General features: G+C 34.2%; 1 protein-coding gene across 1 annotated transcript; it reads right to left on the reverse strand.

The window, feature by feature from the left end:
• Nucleotides 1-3164: 3164 nt before the first annotated feature.
• LOC127725169 (lipase member H-like) lies at nucleotides 3165-5269 on the reverse strand. The gene is made up of 3 exons (XM_052232041.1): nucleotides 5086-5269; nucleotides 4011-4133; nucleotides 3165-3397 (listed from the first exon to the last, which is right to left on the reverse strand). Exons 1-3 carry the CDS (start codon nucleotides 5210-5212, stop codon nucleotides 3165-3167), a joined length of 483 nt encoding a protein of 160 aa, XP_052088001.1. The 5' UTR covers nucleotides 5213-5269.
• Nucleotides 5270-14033: the final 8764 nt, after the last annotated feature.

Below are 14033 nucleotides of genomic sequence, written 5' to 3' on the forward strand. Positions count from 1 at the left end.
TTAATCTCATGCATATGCAGACGTGAACAAAGTTAACATAACATCAAGTATGTAAGCTCTGTAAAGTAGGTCGACCTGAATAAAGGACGGGAACTGTCACTGAAAAAAGAGGATATGATGGATAGGCAGGCATTTGCCTCGAAACAGGTCACAGAAAGACCAAGGTAGAAGTTGTTCAAATGATTCTTTAATGTGTAAGCTGCTTAAAAACTTATATAAGATACAAAGATACTAGGCTTTTAATTTAGTACACCAGACGAAAGTTTCGTCCACACAAGACTATAATCAGTGGCGCTCGAATGAAAACAGTTGGAAGGCCAAATTAATTACGAAGTTGAAGAGCAATGAAAATCCAACAACCCAGAAGACAATATCCTAACACATTTCTCCGATTTAAAGTCCCGTTTCCGACCGCGTTAACCGTGTATCTATACATTCCGCTTAGTTAAACAGGCGCCCAACCAGCTTGGGAACTAACAGGCCTGGTCACTTTATTTTACCGCAGCCATCTTCGAGGTCAGTTAACATTTTCGATTTTTATGATACAAGAGTCGACTTTCAATATCTAATTTTGACATTGCAGATTCAAGATAATATATAAAAGCTTCAAAGGTTGTCATAACACCAGCACAATTTTTTTTCTATGATTTTTGTATGACACGGAGAGGAATTTTGCATACTAGTAATGAATGAAAATATGCTTTTCACTTTTGCTGTCAATATTTGAGCGTTCAACTTGAGGATAAATCAGAACAAACCGAATTTGTATGTTTAAATTTCAGTTTATTAACAGTGTTTTATCAATCGATATGGTGATAACTGAATGACTTGGTTTTATTCTCTATACAACTGAGTTTGAAATAATTAGTATCATGATCTAAACTTATTATTGTACCACGTTTTGGAAGATTGGAGGCAAAACTATTATTATTCCCAACAATTTCTTTTATGTAATTGATCTTGAAATCAAAATCAAGTATTCCTCCTAGTATTTAAACGACTGAAGAGATATCAATGTCCCTTTTCCTCAATGTCTGTTTTGATTGTACCATGACCAAATAAACAAACCTGTTTGTGACCGCTCAAGCCTAGTACAAGGCACTTTCGCCAAGTCAAGTTAACACAATTAATTAGAAAAAAAGAGACAAGCGACACCAAAGGTACACCAAAATCAAAATTCAAAGAAAAGCCATGACAAAAAACGACGTAAAAAGACATCAGACTTCAAAACACTTCTTAGAAAATTAAGAATTAGCTGCAACACGAGACCAACCAAAAACGAGGGGTGATATCAGGGCCTGTAAGAGTATGTTGCTTCTGTCATGTTGCTGACGGAAAGTACAAATTCAATGGAAAATCTCATTCGTATATGTCGTAATCGAGGACAAAAGATGTGATTGGTATCCGTGGATTAGCCATAATGGTCAACCAGCGTCCGTAAAACTTTCGATTTGAATATCGTATCAATTTGGAGATACATGTATATACTTCATATGCAGTCAGAGTGCAGACGCTGCTGGAATGTTGGTACAAAGAAATAGAAAGTCCACAATAGGAAAACTTATATAATGTCTTTTGTCGTGAAGTGTAGAATTAAACCGATCCGCATTGTCAATTTCTATATATAAGTCAATATATGAGGCAAATATATCTGTGGTATCCTATTATTTTCAAAATCGATGTGAGAGATGTGTTCGACATATAGTCCCCAAGCTTTGAATTATTTAGTTATAGGACATCGTATATTTAATGGAACATGGAGTTAAATGATACTGCTAGCTTCATTTGGTTCTTCTTGAGAAGTTCCCGTATGTAATATGCATCATACGATTAAAGGAAACACGAGTCGACAAGGAAATGAGCACAGTTGGTTCCATTAGATTTGCCGATTGTCTGCTTAAATACACATCCTCCACACATAACAAATAATCAAGTTCAAGCAAATTGATGATGTCTGTTTCAAATATTTTTTTGTTTGAATCAAACATGGTTTTTGTGTTAACACAGTATGACTTATCCCTTCCTAAAAATGTATTTGTATCAACGTTTGCCCTTTTTATACAACAAAGTTTGACTAATTCTTTCTGTATTCAAGAGAGAGGAGAAAGATACCAAATGAATAATAAACTGTTAAGTCGAAAAAGAATTGACAATTTCATGGCAAAAAAACGGGAAAAAAGACCAAATGACAAACCACAGTATACAAAACACAACGTCGAAAACTAAAGATTAAGCAACACGAACCCAACCAAAAGCTGGGGGTGATCTCATGTGCTCCGGAAGTGTAAGCAGATTCCGTTCCACATGCGGTATCCGTCGTGTTGCTCAGGCTATACGTATTATTCGGTAGGTCACATCCGAGGACAAGAGTACGGGAGTGTAGTTTCAACAATTGGAACATATCTGTCGTCCAGATATTAAATAACGGTCAACCAAATCGTGATGGCGTCCGTAAAATTGTCGAAAGGATGATTTCAACTTCACCACTTGAAACTATCGGTTTAAAAGCTTTCTTGCAAGCAGCAACAATCTATCAAGGAAACCATGATAGGAAATGCAAGCCCTGGAATATCGTTTCAACTGGAAGATATATATTCAATATGTAGGTGCTGCTAGAATGTTGCTACATAGAAATGAAAAGTACACAATTTGGGAAGCTGAAGTAATCTCTTCTGTCGTAAAGTTTTGTTCTCAACTGACCCTCAATGCCAATTTCTAGATGTAAGTAAGATATGCAGCAGACTGAACTGTATCTGTTGTATCCTTTATTTCAAGTTGGATGGGATAGATGTGTGCAACAGTCACCAAACCGTTAGTGAAAATTTAGAATGAGGAAAATTTGCTCTCAAAATTATGATCAGGAATTTACTCAACCTGTAGCTAGAAGGAAATATGTCAGATAATTCAATGTTGAAACCTTATTGGACCTTTGTTGTATCCCTCACCACTATCCCACCTCCTTTCTCCTCTCTCATCTACATTTTTTAATCTTTCCGAATACAAATTCAAACCAATTTTCGATTACCTTTCCTTGAATGACAAAATTGCTGTCCCTCTGCCATTTTTAGTTAATTATCTAATAACCATAATATCGTCCTGAAAAAAGTGTCAACATTGACCAAACCAATTCACAATCTACACAGACACGTTTTTGGATAATGTATTTATTTACAAAATGGTCCTGCTGAATTCGTTGAGAAATAATACTTTCCGTGACCTTTCTGGTGACCATTGTATCCCATGTCGGCACAACCAAGTCCACATCTAGCGCAATGGCCTGCGTCGAAGTCCTTTTTTGTGTGGCAAGGTTTTCCACTGAAGGCACATTGTGAATTGATCGATTCTGTGAACAAGTCTAAAACCCTCATATGACTGCATGCTATGGTTGATGTAAACTCTGAAATCAACAGTTTTTAATTCTAATTACTTATTGTTTTGAAACAAATCTTCTCTACAGTCAGTTCAAACTTCGGGTTTATCTAGATAATCTTATGATGCAATCATCCAATCACTGTTTATAAAAAAAGCGGAAGATACCAAGGGGACATTTTAAAAAAACTCGTAAATCGAAGAAAAAGGGACAACGCAATTGCAAAAGAAAACGAAAAACGACGAAAAGACGAGTAAGTCTACAAAGCACTACATAGAAAATTAAGGTAGCAATACACAGTTCGGAATGTAGTTTTGAATTTTGGCCAAGGTCAAAATTTCAAATATGAAAGTCATTGTGCATTAAAACTAGATTTTAGCTAGGTGACGAATAATATAGGCATCAAATTGGTTAAATGAAGATCAAGCTAGTTATATGTATACTTTATGGGCTATTTTCTTTTTTAAAAGTCCGTATTTTCTTTTTCAAACTTGTCGAAGGTCTACAGATTATCCTTTTGTTACTAACACATTTATGTTATGAAAATGAGATGAAAAGCATTTGATTGATGGTTTAAGAAAATATATCACTCAAAGGGGTTTATATAGTTCGATTTGTAGATATACATGTATGTACTTACGTTCGATTTTCCCAGTAATTAAACTAAACAAATGTGAACCAATATCACGTTCACAACCAGGCTGTTTTTCACCACCATTTGGATAAAAGTCAGCATGACCAATTGCTTTTTCTAATCCAAAACCTATTTATTTATTTAAAACAATGCAGTTGAAACAAACGATTTAACACTTACAATCAAAGGCAATAATACTAGCTTGTCACTAACGAGACATTTAAAATTTAAAATTGTCGAAACGCGCACCTTGTGAGTAAAATTGGTACCGTAAATGTCAAAATTATCACAGGGTCGATATGTTGACGAAATTACCAAAATTTATACGCATGATATAAACAAGTTGAGTAGGTTCTTATATACCAGTAGTCGATTCAATCTTTAATGATTAATTGATTGATTTTAAAGATTTTTATTTAAGTAATCTCGGAATGATGTGAAAACTTCTTTATGTGAAGCCGGGAATATTCTCCAGTTATTGTAAAACAACTGTGAATCTCTATCGTGCTTGTCATATACTTTAAGCTTAAGAGTAATCTTGTCACACCATCAAAATTTGAAGCACCAGTTGTTACATGTTCTCAATAAAAATACCAAACAAAGAATTACAGCAAATTAACTTCTACGCCAACACATTTTCCTTGCTCTTAACTTGTATATGGATGAGACTAAAACATATTTGCCTTATGAATATTTGTGTTGATGATATTTGAATATTTCTTGTATGTTGATGAAGGAAGCCCTTCCAATATTTCTTTCTGTCGTATGATGTTTACTAATTGGAAGTCTATGCATGCAAAGTGGAACGTTTAATTTTAAAAATATTGATAAATTGTATAATACCGGTACATAAAAAAGCAAGAATATGCCAAAGGGACAATCAAAAACCACAAGTCGAGGAGAGATAAACAACGCCATGACCCGCATAGTCCAATTCACTCACTACAAAGAAAACATAAGATTGAGCTATACAGGTTGGTTGAAAAACATGATGCATTTATGAGTAACGGAAATGAACTCAGTACTGTTTCAATACCACCTTATAGTGCTTAAACAAATGCTTTTCAGGACTTTTAATTACCTAACTGTAAAAGAGAATCACCATCGGTGTGTATAGCTTCTACGTAATGAGCATCAGATGGATCTAATCTTGTCTTCGGATCTTTATTCTCAAACAATGGTCCAGCTGGATCAAGTCCTGCAATCATAATATAAATAAGAAGATGTGGTATGATTGCCAATGAGACAACTCTCCATCCAAGTCACAATGTATAAAAAGTTAACAATTTTAGTTTAAATTACGGCCTTCAACACGGAGCCTTGGCTCATACCGAACAGCAAGCTATAAAGGGCCGCAAAATGACTAGTGTAAAACAATTCAAACAGGAAAACCAACGATCTAATATAAAAAACGATAAACGATAAACACCTATGAACCACACCAACAAACGATAACCACTGAACAACAGGCTCATGACTTAGGACAGGTGCATAATAATGCAGCGGGTTTAAACGTTTTAACAGGCACCAACCTTCACCCTAACCTGTGACAGTAGCGTAACATTACAACACAAAAAGACACACTATAAAATATCAATTGAAATGGCTTACCTCGATGAAAAAGACATTTAAACAAAAACAAGTAAGCATACACTGAACGAATAAGTTTGATCTATGACACAATATAAATACTATACTAAAACGTAGGTGCCTTTATAAAATAGAGGTTACAATTAGTAATAAAAAAAAAGATGAAGAAAGAGTGTCAATAAGACAACTCTAATCTGTGACAAAATGACGTTAAATAAAACAACGTACACAGGTAAATTTGAATATAATAATTTTGTTGTTAGGAGTACGGAAGTAAACATTTTTTACAAAATCAATAAATTTGTTGTTCAGAGTACGAGTACAGAAGAGAAAATTTATCGTCATATTAAAAACACAAGGTGGTACATATAAAAAGACATAAGTCTTAATCAGTATGTTTGTATTACATATGTACTAAACACAAATAGTCAAAAAAAAAGAAGAGGCGAAATATACCAAAGTTATATTCAAACTCATAAGTCGAAAACAAACTGACAACGCCATGGCAAAAAAAAAAACGACGAAAAACAAAAAGAAATACACATAGAAAACTAGACTGAGCAACACGAACCCCTACTAAAATCCGGGGATGATCTCATGTGCTACGGAAAGTGTAAGCAGATCCAGCACCAGACGTGACACGAAGAATCACCAAGGGATAGACTTTGACTCTTTGGAAAAGTCTTATTAGTCGACACTGTAAGTGTATCAAGTGTTCGGCTGATGGAAATGTTAAAAATCTTTTCTGGTCTCCAACAATTTTAGTTGGAGTGCGAATGTTCAGACTGACGGCTTTTTCTGATAACAAAATGTCACTGCAATCGAATAAACGAAAATTTAATTTCCAATCATTAAACTGAAAGTACAGTGAAACAATTGAAGAATATGCCACCTCATGTTAAAGAAGGCCATGCAAAAAATGTCCTTCACCAAAACTGAATATTCAGAGAAAAGGGTCACAGTCTCCTCTTTGCTACCATTAAGTTTGCTGCTATTCAATATATGGATTGTAAAATGGCGAAAGACGTCAATAACATTGATGAAATTATATTTTCGTAAAAAGTATGATTTTTCAAAACTCTAAAAATGGCTAATTCTGAAGAAGAAAACAAATTGACAGAAAATGGTTCAGATGTGATCAAAAGAATTCCTTGGATTATTTGGATCCGTTACTCAAGTTTTTTCTGTCTATTTGTTGGACGATGAAAAAAAATATTAAAACCTCGTTTAAAATGGAAATAATCCTTGAATTTTTTTGCACGGTTTTCCCTGCTGCTGCTGCATTTAACAAATAATCAGTAACCGTGACTCACGGATATTAAATTATTTTTACTTTTTTGTTTGTGTTTTTATTTTTGTCATCTTTTAAGCTGTTTATTTTATTGTTGTCTTTTCCTGATCTTATTTGTAATGTATGTTCTTCTATGTACGTTTTGTAAGTCGTCAAAGAGTCGGGATTAAAAGGGAGGATTAAGGATGTACTTAGGTGAAATTAAAAAAATCTAGATACTGTAAGTCTGAAGAGCATTAGTTAAGGAACAAAATAAGCTAAAAAAAAATTGATAGTTTATGGAGCTCCTTTTCGAGATATTTGATTTTAAAAAATTGGCGGGAAAAAGGCTGACTCGGACTTTTACCTTATATTTGCATTGGTATTATTTGGGTCTCAAATCGAAAGAAAAAAATCTAGAATCTGCTTAAATTTTGGTAAATGACCTTTTATGAGCTATCGAAGTGTTTTATGAAAAGAAAAATGAGTGTTATGGGGCAAAATATTTTACTCTGTATTATAGGAAAAAAACCAATGAGTCCAAACATCTGAAAAAAATTCCTAAACCTCACCTAAGTACATCCTTAAGATAACAAACACTCCACATAAAAAAGGAGATATGGTATGATTACAAATGAGATAACCATCCAAGAGACCAGAAATACGAGGATGTAAACAACAACAGCGTACTGTACGGCCTTCAACAATGAGCTACACCTATACAGTATTGTAAACTTTATAAGCTTTTAAAGGCCAAGGCAAGACAAAACTATTACTTCATTTAGATTAAATACTAATACAGATACCTTATAAATATGAATTCCCTGCAGCCTTAGTTAATCTAATAAAAATTTTCTATAATTTGGCTGATTTGATAATTGTTCAGACGTTGGACTGACATTAAACATTACTGTATGTATACTTTGGTTTTTAACTTTCTTAATGTAACCTGTTATTTTTGCTATTGCTCCGTGTACGTAGGCACCAGCATATCCAGAAATGTGTGAGCCCAAACTATGTCCAACAAGATGGAATTTGTTGTAATTAGAATGCCCTATTGAATGTAAAGATTTCATAAGTTCCCCAATAGTAGCCCCAACGACTCGCGTGTTTGCTGCCGCCTGTATGTAGTTAATGTTATCTGCTCCCTTTGCCCAGTTGACTGCAATAACATTCATAGCATCCTGAAAGAAGAAAAAAAACGTTTTAAATAAGATCTTCACAGTCAAGAATAACATGTTGGGTGACGAATTCAAAGAATCATATTATAGGAAATGCATAGAAGTAAACAGAAGAAATTTTAGGGCATGATGCTTTATCTAACTTGTGTAAGTTATAGTATTGTGTCATAAACCCTTTACAAGCATAATATTCTTTTTTGAAGTCTCCAATAAGATATCAGTGTGTATCATGTTCTGTGGTGTAACTACGTTCGGTATGTTCTGTGGTGTAACTACGTCAGGTATGTTCTGTGGAGTAACTACGTCAGGTATATTCTGTGGTGTAACTACGTCAGGTATGTTCTATGATGTAACTACGTCAGGTATGTTCTGTGATGTAACTACGTTAGTTATGTTCTGTGGTGTAACTACGTCAGGTATGTTCGGTGGTGTAACTACGTCAGGTATGTTCTTCGGTGTAACTACGTCAGGTATATTCTGTGGTGTAACTGCGTCAGGTATGTTCTGTGGTGTAACTACGTCAGGTAGACAGCAGAACAACCGGAAGCACAATGGTAAGAATTTTCGCTTCTCAGTGATATAAAAAAAAATGTGAGATTTTTCAGGATTAATACGAACATCTAAATGTTTCTATATAAACACGAAAAAGTGATTAAGGATATCCTGAGATCGAACTGTGGAGGTCCTGAAATATATAATTATGGAGCTCCATCTATATTAAGGATCTCCTGAAAAATGCAATTTTGACAGATTATTTGTGGAGATCGTGAAATGTTTCAGAATATTCTGAAAACGAATTATGCCGATCCTGAAACATTTTAGGATATCCAGAAATCGAATTATGGATCGAGGTCCTGGAAATTTTCAGAAGGTCTTCCATGATTTATGGATATCCTGAATTCGAATTATGGAGGTTCTGACTACATCCGCACTTCATTGTTAATCATATAGTATATTTTGAGTTGGGCCTTGCCGTTGTATGTAACCTGGTAACTAGATACTCTACAAGATTGAAATTTGCTGTTATAAAATTTTGGAAATCTTCTTAAATTAAGAATATATATCTCTCCTTCGTGCAAAACTCTGATTCCTTGTCCGAATTTAGTTATACTGTATGTCTTTTTTGTTTAATAGGCTCTTCAACGTTTGTATAAGGTGTTGGTGCAGTAAAATTGGTACCGTTGGTGTTATTAGTTTTCGAATAAGCCATGAAATAATAAAACTTGCGTATGTGGACAGTTATATTGGATAATATAACTTACTTTTTTTAGAAGCTCTCGTGTCATAACCCGAATCCAATCACTTCTACCGTCATCTTGATAACCATGAGTGATAAACAGTGTTTGCTTATTTCCATCGAAATGTGAATGTCTGATGGTTGAAGCATCATACGGATTCAGTTGAAACTCGTGCGTTGGGTTTTGTCGTGTATATAATAAAAACTCTGTTTGAATATGGTCCGGAGATTCTGGGAGTTTACCATTGGCGTTATTGTATGGAGATGCATTGCTAAAACATCCTATATGGTCATAGCAGACTTTTCGGCTGAACAAAAAACCTATAACAGAAAGATACTAAATGCCGTATTTATAAAATAAATCTTACAAAGATTAACATATATGCATGCATATGAGGAATACTCGCTTTGTTTCACAAATTAAATTTACAAAAGATTAAAAGACAACGAGAATAATTGAACAATGTAAATTAAGGAGACAGTTACCGATGTTCAAATATCCTAAAAAAATGATTTCGGTAAGGGTTCCCGCATACGCAGCTTATCTGGAAGGGGTCATGCTTCCAATAATACTGATGAAAAGCAAATGCATGTTACATAAACTTTCTTTTCTTAGGAACCTTACGAACTCCCTAAATTCAACAAAACAGGACGTTCTTCTTCATAGGAGAGGAGGCGTATTTTTGTTGCACATTGTTTTATGAGGTCATCAATTATAATAGCACTAAATCTGTGACAGGATTTTTCTGAATCTCATTCAATTTCGTCAACAAATATATATTTTTTTACATAAAGACCGTAGTAAAAAAAGCACTGTGTTTTATGTATTTGATGCTGATGCTGTACGAGTTAAGAGTAACGATGTCTCCATTGCTTTAAAAATCCACGATAACACCTGCTGATCATTAAAAGACGTTTATAGATATATTTAGTGTTATTCTAGTATAAGAGAGGTTTCGGTTATCCAGTGGTGAAGATAAGTTGTAAGTTTTTTCTAATAATTAGACTTTATACATCTAAACATGAGATTTTACGACAATTGTACTCCAACGGATGACATATTGTTATACAGGTCTAACACCACATATTACATTTAATTCGTTTGAAATTTAGCTCAACAATTAGATCTGCAGTTTTTTTTACTAAAAACAATTATCTTCCTACAGCGAAATTTGAAACCTTGTCTCCCCTGCTTTACTGACCACTGATTTTATGTTGATAGTCCTTAATACAAAGTTTTACTACAAGTTTCACAAAAACTAAACATGATCCAAGAAAATGAGGTTAAGGTCAGATAAACAAAGCCTGAAATACATGTACACCTTACAATCATTCCATACACCGAATATAGTTGACCTATTGCTTTTAGTATACTAGAAACAGACCAAAACCATGAAAACTTTATATTGACCAATGAACCAAAAAATGAGGTCAAGGTCAGATGAAGCCTGCTAGACAGACACCTTACAATCATGTCATGCATCAAATATAGTTGACTTATTGCTTATAGTATCTAAGAAACAGACTTAACCAGGAAAACTTAACAATGAACCATGAAAATGAAGTCAATGTCAGATGATACCTGCCAGACAGACATATTCCTCTTACAATCATTCCATACACCAAATATAGTTGAACTTTTGCTAACAGTTTTAGAAAAACAGACCAAAACACAAAAACTTAACATTGAGCAATGAACCGTGAAATGAAGTCAAGGTAAAATAAAACTTGCCAGACTGACATATACATTGTAAAATATTTCCATTGACCAATTGAAATATAGTTGACCAATTGCATACAGTTTAAGACCGAAACAGACCAAAACACAAAAACTTAACGTTAACCACTTAACCATCAAAATTGGGTCAAGGTCAGATGACACCTGTCAGTTGGACATGCACACCTTACAAGCCTTCCATATGCCAAATATAGCAGACCTATTGCTTATAGTATCTAAGATATGGACTTAACCACGGAATCTTAACCTTGTTCACTGATCCATGAAATGAAGTTGAGGTCAAGTGAAACTATCTGACAGGAAGGAGGACCTTGCTATACACATACCAAATATAGTTATCCTATTACTCACAATAAAAGAGAAATTAACATTAAAATCTTAACCTTTTTTCAAGTAGTCACTGAACCATGAAAATGAGGTCAAGGATAATGGACATATGACAGACGGAAACTTCATAACACAAGGCATCTATATACAAAGTATGAAGCATCCAGGTCTTCTACCTTCTGTTAAATTTAGCTTTTAAGTGGTTAGTTGTTTTTTTTTCCTATCCTAATTGGAGTGTCGTATATGTTTAATGTTTATGTAATAATAATCACAATAAATATTGTTAACACTAAGTTTATATAAAGATATGTTTGTAGAAATCTTTTGACTTGTATATTTTTTTTCCTGTTTGTGAAAGAGAGGCATACGATACCAAAGGGACATTCAAACTCATAAATCGAAAATAAACTGACAATGCCATGGCAAAAAATGAAAAAAGACCAAAAGACAAACAACAGTATACAAAACACAACATAAATAACTAAAGACATAGCAAACAGTATCGTCATTTCCGACCGGATACCTATCGCTTTAACTGGTTGGTTGTTTTCTTAAACTTTTCTTAAATGCAATGCTAGTTTGTTATCAAATTAAATTTTCTACTCAAGAGTTTTAAAGATGGATTACCTGACACAAATACGCTGGACTGCAAAATGAATAAAACTAACAGAAATGAATCCATTCTTCCATTCATACAGGGCTTATCAGATATTGGTGAACTTTGTAGAAGACCGATTTATGATACAAGTCACGATTTTTGTATATATAATTGAACTTGGTTCGGGTTATAAGTTCTCAGATAAAACAAAAATGGTTATGAAACTACGCTGGATTATACTGACCTTTCATTCTGACCAATTCCGGAAATAATGACAACAAGGTCAAAACATAACATAATTACTTAGATGCATGATTTTTTTATTAGTTGTTATTGGTTTTGAACTAACTGTCAATCACTGCGAGTACTCTCAGATATATTATTGATGTCATTTTTGTTGTGGGGATGTATAAATACCCCGCCACGTCCAGTCTGTGTTTTTGTTAGATGTTTTTCTGACTAGTTAAGCTCTTATCAACTGCTTTTCATTGTTTGTTCACCACTGTCACAGTTTATGGGGAGGGTTTTTCGCGAACAAACTAGTTTAACCCCGCCACATTCTGTATGTGCCTGTCCCAAGTCAGGAGCCTTTAATTCAGTGGTTGTCGTTTGTTGCTGTATATCATTTTGTTTTACGTTCATTTTTTAGTACACAAATCAGGCCGTTAGTTTTTCTTATTTGAATTGTTTTACATTTGTCATTTTGGGGCTTTTATAGCTGATTATGTCATTTGGTCTCTGGTGGAGAGTTGTCTCATTGGCAATCATACCACATCTTCTTATTTTTATATTTAATCATTATCATAATCACAAACGACACATTAACCATCTCGGTGGTCTCGTTCTACCGACCTCGCATCGAGTGAGTTCTATCCCCGAATAACCAAAGCGAAAAGAAAGTAATTTGATTATATGCTGCCTTTTTAATGCCCAACACATACTATTTAGGGGAAGGGGAAGGGTAAAGGTTGTTCGATACGTTCAGCATGATGGGTCCTGGAGAAGCGAAATATGTGTTTGCGCACGTTTATATGCGGGTTCAGTTTGTAGGTCTAGTTCACAGTCGAGTTCTCATTTGCATGTACTCGTCCTGAAAATGCTTGATATTTTACCTGCTGGACGTTAAACATGCATCCATTCATTATCTTGATCTTCATAAATAGAAGGCTAATTGTTCTCAGAATTTTTAAGAGAATCATGTTAAATTGCATTAATAAGATGGATTGATTGTTGGATACCTTATGTCCAACGGCAAATATTACGCGCATGGAAGAATGCCACTCTACACGGACACTTTATTCTGGCTATGACCCGTTTTTCCGAAGAGACATTAATGCATTGGGGGGAGGGGGCGGCAAATATTTTTACCCGACCGAGGATTAAAACTGCGACTTCTCAAAGACCACGAGATGAGAGTTGTGAATACTGAAAACATATAGTCCCAATTCCCTACTTTCTGAAAAAAGATGTCATCATAACAAAAACATTTCACTATGATAAAATATTTTTTTCTATTTACATACCGTTATATGCATAGTCAAAAATAAACCGACACATTCATACCATAATTGACTTGGCAATACATTGAAGTAGAAATTACTTAAACTGCTTTTAAAGAACCAATCAAAGATACCAGGTTATAGTTTATAAAGCAAAACGCGCACGTCGTATATACAATACTCACAAGTGGTACTCGTTAAATCAAAAAAGATGGAATACACAATTTATTACTTAGTTGAAGCGCATTGGAAACCAAACATTCCACAAAATACACCGGTAGTGCAAAATCTGACTAAAGCCCTATGACTCGGTTGAAAAAACCTAAGTGTAACTTTCAAATTTTTTAAAAGTTTTATAAAGAAGCAAATTGAGAAGTATATCCAAAGAACTGTAAAATTACTCGATTGTATTCCTGTTGGTCTTTGCTCTGATCTTTAGCAAGGCCAAGATAGCGGAAAACTCGAAACAATTTTATGTTTTGAAAAACAACACTACAGACCATTGTTTTTAATTTCCCAACTTGAGGTTTATCCATCAATGATAACCCGCAATGTTGGAATATAGAAATAGAAAGTCTTCAATAGGAAA

The sequence above is a fragment of the Mytilus californianus genome, unplaced genomic scaffold, assembly GCF_021869535.1.
Source record: "Mytilus californianus isolate M0D057914Y unplaced genomic scaffold, xbMytCali1.0.p SCAF_1, whole genome shotgun sequence".
Lineage (NCBI taxonomy): Eukaryota > Metazoa > Mollusca > Bivalvia > Mytilida > Mytilidae > Mytilus > Mytilus californianus.

Coding starts and splice junctions, on each gene's coding strand:
- LOC127725169 (XM_052232041.1), bottom strand. CDS start 5,212: ATGATTGCAGGACTTGATCCAGCTGGACCATTGTTTGAGAATAAAGAT. Junction 4,134..5,085: donor TGATTCTCTTTTACAGTTAG/GTAATTAAAAGT, acceptor ATAAATAAATAG/GTTTTGGATTAGAAAAAGCA. Junction 3,398..4,010: donor AATTACTGGGAAAATCGAAC/GTAAGTACATAC, acceptor TGTTGATTTCAG/AGTTTACATCAACCATAGCA.